The 17,285-nt window shown below is 38.0% G+C and overlaps 1 protein-coding gene across 1 annotated transcript in view; it reads left to right on the top strand.

The window, feature by feature from the left end:
• Positions 1-17,285, top strand: part of TEX11 (testis expressed 11) — a 377,626-nt gene that overhangs the window by 159,413 nt on the left and 200,928 nt on the right. Inside the window, exons 10-11 of the mRNA XM_024240693.3 lie at positions 7,534-7,588; positions 10,964-11,059. Of these exons, the coding sequence (XP_024096461.1) occupies positions 7,534-7,588; positions 10,964-11,059 (151 nt within the window). The remainder of the gene's footprint in view (positions 1-7,533; positions 7,589-10,963; positions 11,060-17,285) is intronic.

Genomic DNA, 17,285 nt, shown 5'->3' with positions numbered 1-17,285 from the left:
TTGTTTGTATCCACCCTTCTTGGGAAGGCTTTCCCCATGTTCAGAAGGACTTGGGTGTTGTGATCTGAGCTGTGTCTGTTTTAGGGGGCATCCCAAGCCCACTAATGCTCTGGTTCTTGCAGACATGTAGAGGTACTACTTTGATGGTCTTGGGCAAGATCTTTGAGAATTCTCTGGATTACCAAGCAGAGGCTCTTGTTTTCTTCCCTTACTTTCTCCTAAACAAACAGAGTCTCTCTCTCTCTCTCTTTCTCTCTCTCTCTCTCTCCTGAGCTACCTGAAACTTGGGGTTTAGTGACACAAGCACTACCACTTTGACTGTGCTGGGTCATACTTGAAGCCAGCACAGCACTGGGTCTCACCCAAGGTTTGCTGTAACCACTCTCTACCTACCACCTATGTTTGCTCAAGACCCTGGGGCTCTATAGTCAGTAGGTGGCAAAGCCAGCCAGGCCTGTGTTCTTCCCTTCAGGGCAATGAGTTCCCCCACACCACAGAAGAGTACAGAAGTGCCATTTGGGAGCCAGGGACTAGAGTCAGAAACCTTAGATATTTACCCAGTGCTCTATTATATTTTACTGTGACTGAGCTGTCAGTTAAACCACAAGATGCAATCCCTCCCACTCTTCCCTCTCCCTTTCCAAAGGCAGAGGAACCTCACCTTGTGGCAACTGCCATCCCAGGCCACAAGGAGTACTGCCTGACTACTGCTGACTACTGTTTCCTTAAGGCCCAAGGGCTCTTCAGTCAGCTTTTGGTGAATGCTGCCTGGTCTGGGACTCACCCTTCACAGCACCCAGCTCCCTTCTCACTCACGGTCCAGAAATACCATTCAAGAGCCAATCCTGGAATTGGGGACCCCAAGAGCTTGCTTAGTGCTCTACTCCCCTGTGGCTGAGCTGGTACCTAAGATGCAAGACACAGTCCCCTTTACTTTTCCCTCTATTTTTCTGAAGCAGAAGGGTCTCTCCCTGAAGCCACCACAGCTGGGAATGTGCTGAGTCTCACCTGAAGTCAGCAAGTCTCAGGGTCTCACCCAAAGTCCTCGACGTAGGACCTGAGTATCACTGCTGGTTATTCAGGGCCCAAGGAACTAGGTCCTTTCCTTCAAGAGAGAGGGTTCTCTTCTGGCCCAGGGTTTGTGCAGAAATGTCCAGGAGCTAGGACCTGGAGAGGAGGCCTCACAACCCTGACCCTTGTCCTGTCCTGCTGTGGTTGAGCTGGTATTCAAAGTGCAAGACAGTCCCCTTTATTTTTCCCCCTGTTTTTCTCAAGCAAAAGGAGTTTCGCCTCATATCCACCACAGCTAGTAATGCGCTGAGTCTCACCTGAAGCCAGCCAGTCTGAGGCTCACCTAATGCCCTTGATGTAGTACCTGGGTATCATTGTTGGTTATTCAGGGCCCAAGGACTCTTTGTTAGCAGGTGATGAATGATGCCAGAACTGGGTCCTTCCCTTCAAGGCAGTGGGTTCCCTGCTGGCCCAGGATTTGTTTAGAAATGTTCAGGAGCTAGGGTCTGAAAGGGGGCCTCACAACCCTGGCCCATGCCCTATCCTACTGTAGCTGAGCTGGTATCCCAGATGCAAGACAAAATTCTCCCCACTCTTCCATTTTCTCTCCTTAAGTGGAAGGAAGGGGTCTCTTTTGGAGCCTTGTTGAGCTGTGCAGCCTGGGGTTAGGAGAGAGGTGATGTCAGCACTCTCTAGCCACCCTGGCTGGTGTCTCAGTAGTTTGCACGCCATCCTCGCCCCACTCGCCGCCCACCCCCACCCCCCAAATTCTGGTGACTCTGGGCTTAGTTCAGCACTAGGACTCTCTTAGGAGTTGCAGTCTTTGTGGCCTAGGCTGCCTTTAAAATTCATTTACAGACGCACAGTACTTTAGCCCACGGCGGTGGGGCTTGTGGGATCTCAAGGTCTGACTGCTAGGATCAGCAATTCCATTCTGGCTCGGGCTGGTACCCTACCTCTACGGGTAGGTGTCAGCTGAGCTTGGTCCTGCTTTTCTTTCTGCTATAACGGAGCAGCAGTGAGTTCGATGCCTCATAATTGTTGTGCTCTCCTTCCCCCAGCATACAGCAATGCTCTTTGCACTACACCGCCACTGCCAGGGGATGGGGGAAGGGTGGCTTCTGCGATTCAAGACTGTTTTTCTACCTCTTTAGTGCCTCTTTTAGCAATATGAAGTTAAAACCAGGTATTGTGAGTGCCCACCTGATTTCTGGTTCTTAGGAAGGTGCTTTTTTTGCATAGATAGTTGTTAACTTGGTGTCCTTGCAGCAGGAGGGACGATTGGTGGAGCCTTCTATTCCATCATCTTGTTCTACTTCTGGAATTGCTGATCTTAGGTGAATATTTTATAGTATACTATTTTAATTTGTGTAACATTTTTTGGATTGCATTTTCTTGTCTTTTTCTTTTCTTTTCTTTTTTTTTTTTTTTTGAGACAGAGTATTGCTCTGTCACCCAGGCTGGGGTGCAGTGGTGCCATCTCGGCTCACTGCAATCTCTGCCATCCGGGTTCAAGCAATTCTCTTGCCTCAGCCTCCGAATAGCTGGGATTACAGGCCTGTGCCACCATGCCTGGCTAATTTTTGTATTTTTGGTAGAGAAGGGGTTTCTCCACGCTGGCCAGGCTGGTCTCGAACTCCTGACTTCAGGTGATAAAAGCTTTACTACTTCATAGCTTTGTTCTCTTTTCTTTTTTGGTGATTATTATTATATTTACTATGTCTATATATGTTTAAAAACTCAAGAATGCATGGTTATAATTATTGCTTTGCAAAATCTTATGTATTTTAAAGAAGATTAGAGATAAAAGAGAACACAAACATATTTATTGTGTTTTTAAATTTTCAACCTTCTTATAACTTTTGGTTCACTTAATTTCTTCTTTTAGATTTGAATTACCATCTGGTGTAATTTCCTTAATTTCTTTCCCACCCCATCTACTCCTTTGTGTTAATTGTTATCGAATATATTACAAATGTTGTGCCTCAGTAATACACCTTAAGAATTTTTTTACGCAGTTGCTTTTCAAATAAATCAAGAAAGGAAAGTAGAAGACATATATAATCATACTTTCTTTTATAATTACCTCCATAATTACTAGCACTGTTTATTTTTTCATATGAATTCAAATTTTTCTCTAGTGTCACTTGCTTTCAGCATGAAGAACCTCCTTTTGTATTTCTTATAAGACAGATTGGCTAACAAGAAATTCTCTCACTTTTTGTTTACCTGGAAATGTATTTATTTACTCTTAATTTTGAAAGATAGTTTTTCTAGATATAGGATTCTAATTTCACAGATTTTTGAATACATCCTTTTTGCCTTCTGTACTCCATGAACTCTGAGGGGTGTCAGCTGTTAATCTTATTGTTACTCCCCTTTATGTGATGAGTCATTTTTCTCTTACTGTTTTCAAGATTTTCTCTTCATCTTTGATGTTCAATAATTTTCACTCATCATGTGTCTGGATGTAGCTTTTTTAATGCTTATCCTGTTGAATTTTATTGAGCTTCTTGGATGTGTAGATTATTGTTTTTCATCAAACTTGGGGAGTTTTAAGACCATCATTTCTTCGAATACTTATTTGTCCTTTTCTTTCTTTTCTTCTGGTACTCCCATTACGTATATGTTGGTGTGCTTAATGGTGTCTTACATTTTTCTGAGCCCATGTTCATTTCTCTTCATTTTTTTTTCTGTTTGTTCCTCAGATTTGTATCGTTTCTATTGCTCTTCAAGTTAGTTTATTGTTTCTTTTGCCTGCTTCAATCTGCTGAATTTTTCATTTCAGTTATTGTACTTTTCAACTCCAGAATTTCCATTTGCTTCTTTTTTAAAAAAATAATAAGCATTAGGAGATATACCTAATGTAAATGACGAGTTAATGGGTGCAGCACACCAACATGGCACATGTATACATTTGTAACAAACCTGCAGGTTGTGCACATGTACCCTAGAACTTAAAGTATAATAAAAAATATATAAAAAATAATAATTTCTGTCTCTTAACTGATACACTCATATTCTCCATACGATGAGTCATTGTTATCAGACCTTCCTTTAATTTTTAAACACGATTTAAAAAAATTCTTTGGACATAATTATAAAAGTTGCTTTGAAGTCTTTTTCTATTAAGTGCAACATTTGGGCCTCCTCAAAGGAAGTTTCTTTTGCTTTTTTTCTTCTGTGTAGGTCACACTTTTTAATTGTATGTCTTACAGTGTTTTGTTAAACACTAGACATTTTGGAAAATATATTGTAGCAAGTCTAGATACTGTTTCTCCTCTTTCTGGGGCTTATTGTTTTTATTGTTTGTTTAGTCATTTATTTGTTCAGTCACTTGGCTGGACTAATTTGGTGGAATTTATTTTCCCCACACTGTGTGGCCTCTAATATTCCTGCTCAGAATTTTTCCCCTTGTTTTTATCTTTTGATGGCTTCCTATGGAGTCACCCCTGCATCCACATAGTTCACTTACTGGCCAAAGGTTGTGCTGAAGCTCACTTAGCCAGTTAGATTTTTTCATCCTTTCCTATGGGATGTATGTTTGTTTAGAAACTGCTTTTATAGTTCTGGGAGAGACTAATTCTGTCGGGGACTAATAGCTTGTAGATTCTTTAACTGCTCATACCCAAGAAAGTAGTCTTGAGCATGTGCACAGTCTCCCAGATCCCTCAGTATGAGGTCGATTTGATTTTTAAGCTGGCTTCCCTGGATCTCAGCTTAATTTTCAGTTGGTGTTTGGTCAGACGTTCTGCTTAAGCCCCTTGAGCCAATCAGGCTCAAGGTACTTTGCTGATAGATCTGTTTATGCCTTGGTTAATGCTTTTTAGTTTGCCCCAACACTTTCTCTGATTGTGCCTGAGTGGGTGCAGAATGGCACATGTGCACAGTCTTCTGGAACCCTAGAGATAAGTGTGACCCCAGAAGTTTTCTTCTTGGCTGTTTCCCTGGTTCTCTGGTAACCTTCTGGTTTGTCTGCTGTTTCCCTTATTGCTACTATTATCATGGAGATACCAGCTCCCTCTTAATTGCTCACTATCAAGATCTCCATTGTTTTCAGCAGTGTCCTTAGACATGATCTTCTCCATGCTGTGTTTTAAATACATCATTCCCCTCAGGAAGAGATGCAGAGTTCTTCCTCTTTGCTTCTGTTCTTTCCTTCTGGTCAGAACCTCTGTGCCACACGACTAGAGCTGGGTTCATGGCACGCTTCTCTTGAAATGGCACCCCTACCATATTAGTAAATTAGTAAATTCTGGCGGTATGGTAGCCCTTGGTCTTCTTAGTGTGCCCTTTTGACATGAAACCTCTGCCTAATGAGCCAGCTGGAGTAAAGATGATCAGGATCTCAGTATTCTTGACCTGTCACATTTGGGCTAGAATCCTTACCCTAAGAGTGAGAGCTGAGTGGGCAAAGAAAAGCCAGTCCTCTCCATCTCACTTGCCCAGAACACTTCCATGACACAGGCCTGAGAATGGCAAGATAGTCTGGCAGCCTGCTCCTCCGCAGGTGAAACCATAGCCTAGGATTTTAGGAGCTGGCGGGAGAGGGAATTGCTATCTTCTTGGCTGCACCCATCTGGAACAGCTTCCATCACATGGAGCCAGTATAGATGGGAGCGGTTTATAGTTCAAATGCCATAGACTCTCACTGGTTATACTGAGATTTAGTTTATTTTCATGAATAAATGTTTTCCCATTTTCTGTGTGCCCTTAGGACAATTTCAATTTTCAGAGACTAAGTGGTTGTTTTAATGAATTTTCCAGATGAGTGGTTGTTTCACTGGGGAGAGTGTCTAAAGAGCTCCTTATATCACTATTGCAGAAGTTCCACCCCTCACTGGTTATTTAAAAAACTGGAAATATAAGGTTAATGTACTAAAGGAGACGTCTTGAAATAGGGCTTACAATGACTAAGCCAGCATTATATCTTTGTTAGCAATCTGAAAACTCAGTTTGGTGGTTCTGGGTCATTTATAGTTTATGTTTATTTATATTTATTTATTTATTTTGAGACACAGTTTCACTCTGTCGCCCAGGCTGGAGTGCAGTGGCACGGTATTGGCTCACTGCAACCTCCACCTCCCAGGTTCAAGCGATAATCATGCCTCAGTCTCCCAAGTAGCTGAGATTACAGGCACGTGCCACCACTCTGGCTAATTTTTGTAATATTAATAGAGATGGGGTTTCACCATGTTGGCCAAGCTGGTCTCAAACTCCTGACCTCAAGTGATCCAAGCACCTCAGCATCCCAAAGTGCTGGAATTACAGGTGTGAGCCACTGTGATTGGCCTAGAGTTTTTTTTTTTAAAGGAATATTTCAAAGTATTGTCTTCAAGTTAGTTCAATTCACCAAGATTTTATTGACATACTCCCTTGGAATACTAATTTTATGGTGAATAATCTTTGATTTGCTTTGTAGGTATTAGGTTTTGAAACCTTGAAACTAGTATTAATATATTATTTGTGGTTACTGGAATGTCCCGTACATAATATGGTTTGGTAATTAAAGCAGAGAACTGAAAATCAAATTTCTCTGCTCCCCAACCCCTCACCCTCATTTTCAGTACCAATCTAGGAAATATCAGAAATAATTTTATTTCTATATTGGTTTAGTCAGCCGCAAAATGGAGCTAATAGTGCTTCAGAAGGGTGGTGTGAGACTTAATGAATATTGCTAAAGCGTTTGTTTCTGTGAAAACAACTATATTTGTTTTATTTTAAATATATATTTATATTTATTCGGGGCCGGGCCCAACACTTTGGGAGGCTGAGGCTGGTGGATCACTTGAGCTCCGGAGTTAGAGACCAACCTGGCCAACATGGTGAAACCCTAACTCTACTAAAAATACAAAAAAAAAAAAAAATTAGCCAGGCATGGTGGTGAGTTCCTGTAATCCTAGCTACTTGGGAGGCTGAGGCAGGAGAATCGCTTGAACTTGGGAGAAGGAGGTTGCAATGAGTCAAGATCGTGCCACTGCACTCCAGCCTGGGTGACAGAATGAGACTCTGCCTCAAAAATAACTAAGTAAATCATTAATAAATAAATATATATTTATATTCCTTCAACTTTAAATGGCCAACTAAGAGCTTGTATACACTTGTAAAGTATTTTAATGCAGTATGTATTATAATAATTTAATGCAGTAAATTATATACATTTAATGTAGCATTTTAAGTTATATATATTTAAGGCAGTATATTAAATTATACCTATTTAGTGCAGTATATATTATATATATTTAATGCTATATATATAGTCAAATGGAAAAAAGCATCAATATAATTGTAGTGTTGATTTATTGGGTATCTCCTAAGGAAATTGTTTTCTACAGTTAGAAAGTATTGCTTTATATCATTATATCATATGGATAATAATCTGTTGTAGTGCAAAACAGAAAAGTTGGAATAAAGTATGCTTATACCATGTCTTCTTAGTAATATATAATCTTGAAAATTATATATAATTTGAAATGGATATATGTTTATATATATATATATTTTTTTCCTTTTTAATGATAGCCAAAGCTATGATATTGGGAAGATGGATGAGAAATCTACTGGGCCAGAAATGCTGGTAAGGATCATGTTAAATATTGTAGAAGTAGGTTGAATAACCTACTTTATTTTATTGTTATAAAATTATAATAGCGTACTCCCCATTTATGAGTAGATTAGCTATTGGGCACATCATTTAACATCTCAGTGTATTTGTTTTTGTATATTTATATAATAATATAATCTAACTCATAGGCATGTACCCATGAATTAATATATGTAGAGTGCTTTGAAAAATGTTTGGCTATGTAAATTTTAACTTTCTTTTGTGTGTGTGTGTGTGTGTGTGTGTGTGTGTGTGTGTGTGTGTGTGTGTTTTGAGATAGAGTCTCGCTCTGTTGCCCAGGCTGGAGTGCAGTGGTGGGATCACTGCAACCTCTGCCTCCCGGGTTCAAGCGATTCTGGTGCCTCAGCCTCCCAAGTAGCTAGGACTACAGGCATGAGCCACCACACCTGGCTAATTTTTGTGTTTTTAGCAGAGACGGGGTTCTGCCATGTTGGCCAGGCTGGTCTGGAACTCCTGACCTCAGGTGATTTGCCCACCTTGGCCTCTCAAAGTGCTGGGATTACAGGAGTGAGCTACCGTGCCTGGCCTAGTTTTAACTTTTCTTATTGCATATTTTGAAGTTGCAGATTTTTCCCCACCTGCCCAGACAGAACGTGCTTGGATATGGAAATTAATCTTAATATGTAATCAAGCAAAATGTGATTGTGTAAATAAATGTGATGTAAAATTACTACATTCTATAGCAAAATGGAATTTTTTGAATATCCATTTGATTCTTACTATTACAGCATATTAATCAAAATGTAACTGGATACCTTTTTAATGTATTTACCACTGTAATATATGGGGAATAAAAGAGAAGCATAAAATGTAGCTTCTGCCCTTGAGGAACTTATGATTAAAGGATAAAACTAGTACAAGTGACTACAATGAAATATTATCCTGGCTTAATAAAGAAAGAAATCTGACACATGCTACAACATGGGTTAACTGTGAGGAGACTATGCTGACTGAAACAAGCCAGTCACAAAAAGACAGATAATGTATGGTTCCACTTACGTGAGGTACGTAGAGTAGTCAAATTCATAGAGACAGAAAGTAAAATGGTGGTTTTAGGGGGTAGGGAGAGGGGAGAATTGGGAACTATTGTTTAATGGGTATAGAGTTTCAGTTTTGCAAGGTAAGAGAGTTCTTGAGATGGATGCTGGTAATGATTGCACAAGAGTGTGAATATACTTAATACTACTGAACTGTACACTTAAAAATGTTTAAGATGGTCATGGAGCCAGGTGCAGTGGTGTGCACCTGTAGTCCCAGCTACTCAGGAGGCTAAGCCAGGAGGATTGCATGAAACCAGGAGTTTGAGGCTGCAATGAGCTGTGATCATGCCTGTGAATAGCCACTGCATTCCCTCTGGGTAAAACAGTAAGACTGTATCTCCAAATAAAATTTTTTTTTTGAGACAGGGTCTTGTCACCCAGGCTGGAGGGCAGTGGTGTGATCAGCTCACTGTAACCTTCAAACTCCTGGGCTCAAGCAGTCCTCCCTTCTCAGCCTACTGAGTAGCTGGGACTACAGGTGCACTCCACCACATCTGGCCAATTTTTAATTTTTTATAGAGATGGGAGTCTCACTTTGTTGCCTGGGCTGGTCTCAAACACCTGGCCTCAAGTGATCCTCCCACCTTGGCCTCCCAAGGTTCTAGGATTACAGGCATGAGCCACTGCACCTGGCCTAAAATTTTAAAAAAAGTTCAAGATGGTCAATTTTATGTTATGTGTATTTTACCACAATTAAAAATAAATTATTTACATATAAATATATAATATTTATATTTATATATAGTGACATTGTCACTTATTATATAACAGTGAGACTCAATTAACTATAATAATTGCAACGATATGGATGTTCTCACCTATAATATTGAATAAATGAAGCAAGATACGAAGTAGTACATACTGTATGATTCCATAAATGTAAATGCCAAGAACAGTCAAAATGAATATATGGTGTTGGACATCAGGGAATTGGTTACCCCTATTTGAAACAGGGTCTGAAAAGAAGCATGAGTGAGCTTGTTGCTGTTAATGTTCTGTTTCTTGACTTTTGTTGTTGTTAACATACATGTGTTTACTTTGGGAAAATTCGTAGAGCCTAGAATTCATAAGAGCATAGAGCTCTTGAGGTTTTTATACTTTTCTGTATGTCTTTTATACTTCAATGAAGAAAAATAGAATTTAAAAAACACTACTACAAGTGAAACAATTTGGGAAGATAATGATAAACTTTGTGGTACTGACCTGAAGTATGCAGAAGGGCATGTAGAAAAGGAGATTATCAAGATTAGCTGGAGTAGTTGAAGGAGCCTTTTGGTAGGAGACAGGCCTTGTTGGGATCCACACAGTTAAAAGGGAGGAGGAAAATGACTCCAGGCAAGGGATCTAGATGGGAGATGTCTAAAAGGAAATAAGGATGGAAGATAGGATGCAAGCTTGATTAAAATTGAATATTCATATTCCATATTGTAAGTTTGGTGAGGTAATACTGTGCAGTAATTTTTTATTTCATGTCAGCAGTCATTTATTTGAGGTGTAATTTATATACAGTAAACTTCACAAGTCTCAAGTATACAGCTTGATGAGTTTTAATATATAGTAGTCTTGTATATTACACCATACAGATCAAGATACAAAAACTTCCCAACACCCCCAAAAGTTCCCTTGGCCCCATTCTAGTCAATACCCACCTCTACTTCCAAGAACAAAAAAACACGATTCTGACTTTTACTACCTACATTATTTTTGACTGTTTTTGAGCTGTGTATAAATGGAATCATACAGTTGTCCTGTTTTATGTCTGGCTTTTTAAAAACATACATTGTGAGATTTGTTCATTTTGTTACGTCTTTTGGATGATTTGACACTTTTACTATTATGAAATAGCTACAGTATTTCTCAGAAATGCCATATTTACTCCATAAAAGTCATTTGGGGGAGCTTATAAGTTCTTAGAGTTGTTCCACGATAATAATGTGGTGGTAAGCTGATTAAATGAAATATTGCTCTGCCTCAGTTTCCTTATTTTAAAAGGGGGGATGATAAAATACGTTAAACACTGTTAAGAAAATAATTATATTAATGTAATTATATTAAATTTAAATAAGTCAGGAATATAGCCATTACTGTAACATTCTTAGACAATATTTTATATGGGTAGCATAATGATGAGACATATTCCAAGACTGTGGTCGCTTAAGGAAATGTTGTTTCATAAAGATGACTTATGTTTGAGAAGATGCCTGTCACTGTGGGAGTGCTAGTCAGCTGTTGTATTGAAGTTTAACCATCAGATGTGTGCTTTTTTTCTTTTTTTTTTTTCTTACAGGCTAAAGTTCTACGGCTACTAGCCACGAATTATTTGGATTGGGATGACACCAAATATTATGATAAGGCTCTCAATGCTGTAAACCTAGCAAACAAGGTATGAGGCTTTTATTTTTGAATACTAACTTAATGTATTTTTTGAAGTCTTGATCACATTTTGAAATCCAGTTTAGACATTTGCTTCAGCATTTACTCTCACAGATTGTTATAATCTCTTCTATAGCACAGAAAGGAAAAATAAAATATTGCTATAATCTGAATGTTTGTGTCCCCGCAAATTCCTATGTTGAAATCTTAACACCCAAAGTGGTGATATTAAGAGGTGGGGACTTTTTGGTGTATAATGGACGTAAAAATAAAAGAGGTGGGGACTTTGGGAGATGATAAAGTCGTTGGGCAAACCCCTCTTGAATGGTATTACTGCCTTTATAAAAGAGGTCCATAGGAGCTTGTTCACCCCTTTTATCATGTGAGGACATGAGAAGGCACTATCTTTGAGTAAGCAGGCCCTCACCAGGCACCAAATCTGCAAGCACCTTGATGTTGGAGTTCCCAGCTTTCAGAACTGTGAGAAATCAATATCTGTTGTTTGTAAAGTATCTAGTTTATGGTATTTTGTTATAGCAGCATGAACAGACTAAAACAAATATACTTCTTTGAACACCAGAGATTTTTGAGAAAATTCTTTTTTCTGAAACAGAAAAGGATCTCTCTACTGTGAGTTTTTAGGATGAAGAAGTAAATGATAAAATAGGCAGAATAATGGGATTTAATTTTAAAAACAACTCCAGTGGTTGACTTTCAGCTCATGTTCACACATACATAAAAACATGAATACAAAGCGGGCGTGGTGGCACATGCCTGTATTCCCAGTTGCTCAGGAGGCCAATGTGGTAGATTTGCTTGAGGCCAGGAGTTCAAGGCTGCAGTGCACTATGATTGCACCTATGAATAGTCACTGCACTTCAGCCTGGGCAACATAATAGCAAGACCCCATCTCTAAAACAAACAAAACAAAATGTGTATATATCTACACTCCTGGACAAGGAACACTGAAAGGCTGGTGACCCTTTAAAAATAGATTCAGGCTGGGTGCAGTGGCTCATGCCTGTAATCCCAGCACTTTGGGAAGCTGAGGCGGGCAGATCACGAGGTCAAGAGATCGAAACCATCCTGGTCAACATGGTGAAACCCCATCTTTACTAAAAATACAAAAATTAGCCAGGCATGGTAGCGTGTGCCTGTAGTCCCAGCTACTCGGGAGGCTGAGGCAGGAGAATCGCTTGAACCCAGGAGGCAGAGGTTGCAGTGAGCCGAGATCGCACCACTGCATTCCAGCCTGGTGACAGAGCGACACTCTGTCTCAAAAAATAAATAAATAAAATAAAATAAGAGAGATTCAATTAGAATCAATGTGTTTTACTTAATAAGACAATTAAATATACTGATACACTTTAGAAAGGTTTTTTTCAACAGAGTGGAAGCATGAAAATGAATAGCTCGATCAACCAGAATATTAAATTTCTCACACAGAGCATTTACTTGAACTATATTTTCCTGAAATTTATGTCATGTGGATGGGGTTATTTAATGCTGAAAAACTTGTTCAGCATTAAAATTAAAAAATTAATTTAGAAATATTAATAGACAGGAATATTTTCTTTTTTAAAATTTTACTTTAAGTTCTAGGATACATGTGCAGAATGTGCAGGTTTGTTACATAGGTATACATGTGCCATGGTGGTTTGCTGCACCTATCAACCTGTCACCTAGGTTTTAAGCCCTTGCCTGCATTAGGTATTTGTCCTAATGCTCTCCCTCCCCGTGCCTCCCACCCCCTAACAGGCCCTGGTGTGTGGATGTTCCCCTCCCTGTATCCATGTGTTCTCATTGTTCTACTCCCACTTATGAGTGAGAACATGCGGTGTTTGGTTTTCTGTTCCTGTGTTAGTTTGCTGAGAATGATGGTTTCCAGCTTCATCCATGTCCCTGCAAAGGACATGAACTCATTCTTTTTTTATGGCTGCGTAGTATTCCATGGTGTATATGTGCCACATTTTCTTTATCCAGTCTATCATTGATGGGTATTTGGGTTGGTTCCAAGTCTTTGCTATTGTAAATAGTGCTGCAATAAATATACGTGTACCTGTGTCTTTATAGCAGAATGACTTATAATCTTTTGGGTATATACCCAGTAATGGGATTGCTGGGACAAATGGTATTTCTGGTTCTAGATCCTTGAGGAATCATCACACTGTCTTTTACAATGGTTGAACTAATTTACACTACCACCAAAAGTGTAAGAGCGTTCCTATTTCTCCACAACCTTACCAGCATCTGTTGTTTCCTGACTTTTTAATAATTGTCATTCTAACTGTCGTGAGATGGTATCTCATTGTGGTTTTGATTTGCATTTCTCTGATGACCAGTGATGATGAGCTTTTTTTCATATGTTTGTTGGCCGCATAAATGTCTTCTTTTGAGAAGTGTCTGTTTATATCCTTCGCCCACTTTTTGATGGGATTGTTTTTTTCTTATAAATTTGTTTAAGTTCCTTGTAGATTCTGGATATTAGACTTTTGTCAGATGGGTAGATTGTAAAAATTTTCTCCCATTCTGTAGATTGCCTGTTCACTCTGAAGATAGTTTCTTTTGCCGTGCAGAAGCTCTTTAGTTTAATTAGATCCAATTTGTCAATTTTGGCTTTTATTGGAATTGCTTTTGGTGTTTTAGTCATGAAGTCTTTGCCCATGCCTATGTCCTGAATAGTATTGCCTAAGTTGTCTTCTAGGGTTTTTATTGTTTTGGTTTTACATTTAAGTCTTTAATCCATTTTGAGTTAATTTTTATATAAAGTGTAAGGAAGGGGTCCAGTTTCTGTTTTCTGCATATCAGCCATACTACTTTTCATAGCAACTGTATCATTTTAAATTCCCATCTATAGTGCACAAGGGTTGCAATTTCTTCACGTCTTCATCAGCACTTGTTATCTTCTATTTTTTAATAGTAGACATCATTATGAGTGTTAGGTTCACCTTTGTTTTTTGAATGATTTTTTTTTGGGGGGGGGATATTTTAAATATTTAACTCCACTGTATTCTCATTCTGTTGAGAAATATGGTGCCATTCTTATGTTTGTTCTTTTTTTATATAGCGTGTCTTCTTTTCTGAAAAAGTTTTGGATTTTTTATCGTTGGTTTTGAGCAACTCGATGTTATGCTTTTAAGTAATTTTATTTATGTTTCTTGTGCTTGGGACTCTTTGTGATTTTTTGGATGTCTAGGAGCATAATTTTCACTATGTTTGAAAAGTTCCAGTATTTCTTCAAATTTTTTTTCTGCTTTCCCCCAAGTACTCTAATTAACCATGTATTAGGCTGCCTGAAGTTGTGCCATAGTTTGCTTACACTCTTTTCACTTAAAACATAATTTGTTATTTTTGTTTCATTTTGGACTGTTTTGTATTGCTATTACTTTTAAGTTCATTAATCTTTCTTCTGCAATGTCTAATCATCTGTTAATCTCATCCCATATAATTTTCATTTCAGACTTTGTAGTTTTTATCTCTAGAAGTTTGATTTAGTTTATTTTTATATCTTCCAAGTCTCTAGTTAAATTTTCGAGCATACGAAATACAGTTATACTTACTCTTTTAATGTCTTTCTTTGATAATTTTAATATCTATGTCACTTCTAGATTAGTTTCCGTCTATTATCTCCCCATTATTGATTGTTTTGCCTGCCTCTTGTCTTTCACTGGGTGCCAACTATTTTACATCGTTGGCTGCTGGATATTTTTGTAATACTATAAATCTTATTGAGCTTTATTATGGGAAACAGGCAAGTTATTTGGAAACGATTTGATCCCGCTGTTCATGTGAACTCCTGACTCTTGCTTAGTATGAAATATTTCCTTCTTTGTTTTGTAATTATGGATATGTTAATTTATGTTCAGTGAGTGTTAAGCTTTTAGAATCCTATTCAACCTGGATTGAGAGCATGGCCCTACAGAGAAATTTTTATTGGCATCAGCCAGATGTAGAAGAGTTACCACTCTTTTGGTTACTTTTATTTTACTTTCTCAGGTTGGAGGTTTTTGGACCACATGAGTAATGTAAATTTGAACTCTGTATTTACATGAAGGCAGAGTCCATTAAAAAATTCTCCAAACCAAAAAACTTATCCACACAAACATTTTTTTTTTCCTCACTCAGAGCTTAGGTAGAAGACAAACTTCCTATGCCATTAGATAAAAGAAAAAAACTCAGGAAACTTACCACCTCCGTATGGTTCACTTCTCCAAGTTTTGTTGCCTCACTACAATCTTTGTTTTTGTTTACTTTTAAGAGTCCTCAGGTTGTTGCTTTTTATATCTTGTTCAGAGTTCTTAGTTGTAATTAGTAGAAGGTATAGGCTATAGTTGTCTTGCTTCATATCTGCTGGAACTGAATCTGATAGTAAATTTTTAAAGGAGAAATTAAAATTTGGTATGCCTATGTTGTTTCACAAAATTACCTTTGAAAATGTATTAGTGCAATGAAATAAATATAAAAGGCATAGGTGCTTAGATACTACACCAAAAGCACAAGCAAAAAAGAACAATTAGGTAAAATTAAGTCTCATTAAAATTAATTTTTTTGCTTCAAAGGAAACCATCAAGAAAATGAAGACACAATCCATAGGATCCTCCCAACAGAATGGGAGAACATATTTGCAAATCATATATCTGTTGTCTATTAACCATAATATAAAAAAGAACTCTTACTATTCAATAAGAAGACAAACAACCCAATTGAAAATGGGCTAAGGAGGCAAAGGAGCTCAATAGACATTCTCCAAATAATATGTACCAGTGGCCAATAAGTACACAAAAAGATACTCAACATCATTAGTTATTAGGGAATGCAAATTAGAAGCACAATGAGAAACCATTTTACATCCACTTGTATGGCCCTCTGACTTGTTTTTATTTCAGAATTGTTTTGGCTTTTCTGAATCTCTTGCATTTTCATATTTTGGAATCAGCTCGTTGATTTCTGCAAAGAAGACAGCTGGGAATTTGGTAGGGATTTTGTTGAATCTGCAGATCAATTTGGGAATTATTGCTATCTTAACAATATTAAGTTTTCAAATCCAGGAACATTTATTCATTGTTTTGTAGTTTTCAGTAAATAAGTTTTGTCCTTCTTTTGTTAAATTTATTGCTTCTTTATGCTTTTATAAATGGAATTATTTTCTTGACTTTTGGATTGTTCATTGCTAGTATATAGAAATGCCATTAATTGAAAAAATACTGATATTATATCCTACAATCTTCCTGTACTTGTTCTTTTAGCTTTAATAGTTTTTTAATGGATTCCTTAGGATTTTCTGTATAGAAGATCATATTTTCTGGCCGGACGCGGTGGCTCACACCTGTAATCCCAGTACTTTGGGAGGCTGAGGTGGGTGGATCACTTGAGGTCAGGAGATCGAGACCAACCCGGCCGACATGGTGAAACCCCATCTCTACTAAAAATACAAAATTAACCGGACATGGTGGTGCACACCTGTAATCCCAGCTATTTGGGAGGCTGAGGCAGGAGAATCACTTGAATCCAGAAGGGAGAGGTTGCAGTGAGCCGAGATTGTGCCATTGCACTCCAGCCTGGACAACAAGAGCGAAACTCCGTCTCAAAAAAAAAATCATATTTTTTGTAAATAAAGATAGTTTTACTTCTTGCTTTCCAATCTGCGTGCCTTTTGTCTCTTTTTCTTTTCTAATTTTTCTAGCAAGAACATTCATTACTATGTTAAATAGAATTGGCAAGAGCAGTATCTTTTCTTAATCTTAGAAAGAGAGCTTTCAGTATTTTGCCGTTAAGTATGGTGTTAGCTGTGGGTTTAGTATAGACGCTCTTTGTCAGGTTGAGGAAGCTCCCTTCATTCCTAGTTTTCTGAGAATTGTACAACTGCTTTAAAAAACAGTTTGAAGTTACTTGATAAAATAGAATTTGATCATACTGGACCACCCAGCAACTTCACTCCTAGGTATATACTTTAGAGAAGCACTAGCATTTGTATACAAGGAGAGGTATACAGAATGCTGATTCCAGGATTGTTCATAATAGCAATTGCGTTGGAAACAGCTTAAATGTCCAAAGTAGAATGTGCAAATAAATTGTGAATTATTCATATAACAGAATACTATACAATAGTTGTTCTTAAAATTTAGCTTGTGTAAGTATTACCTAGAGTATCTGTTAAACACAGTTTGCTCATTTGTTACCTTACTAAACAGGTAATAGAATTTATGTTGAATTGGAAACTTTCCATAATGCAAATC

Source organism: Pongo abelii, chromosome X (genome assembly GCF_028885655.2).
Source record: "Pongo abelii isolate AG06213 chromosome X, NHGRI_mPonAbe1-v2.0_pri, whole genome shotgun sequence".
Lineage (NCBI taxonomy): Eukaryota > Metazoa > Chordata > Mammalia > Primates > Hominidae > Pongo > Pongo abelii.
The sequence above is the reverse complement of the archived record's forward strand: the minus strand, read 5'-3'. Positions and strand labels throughout refer to the sequence as shown.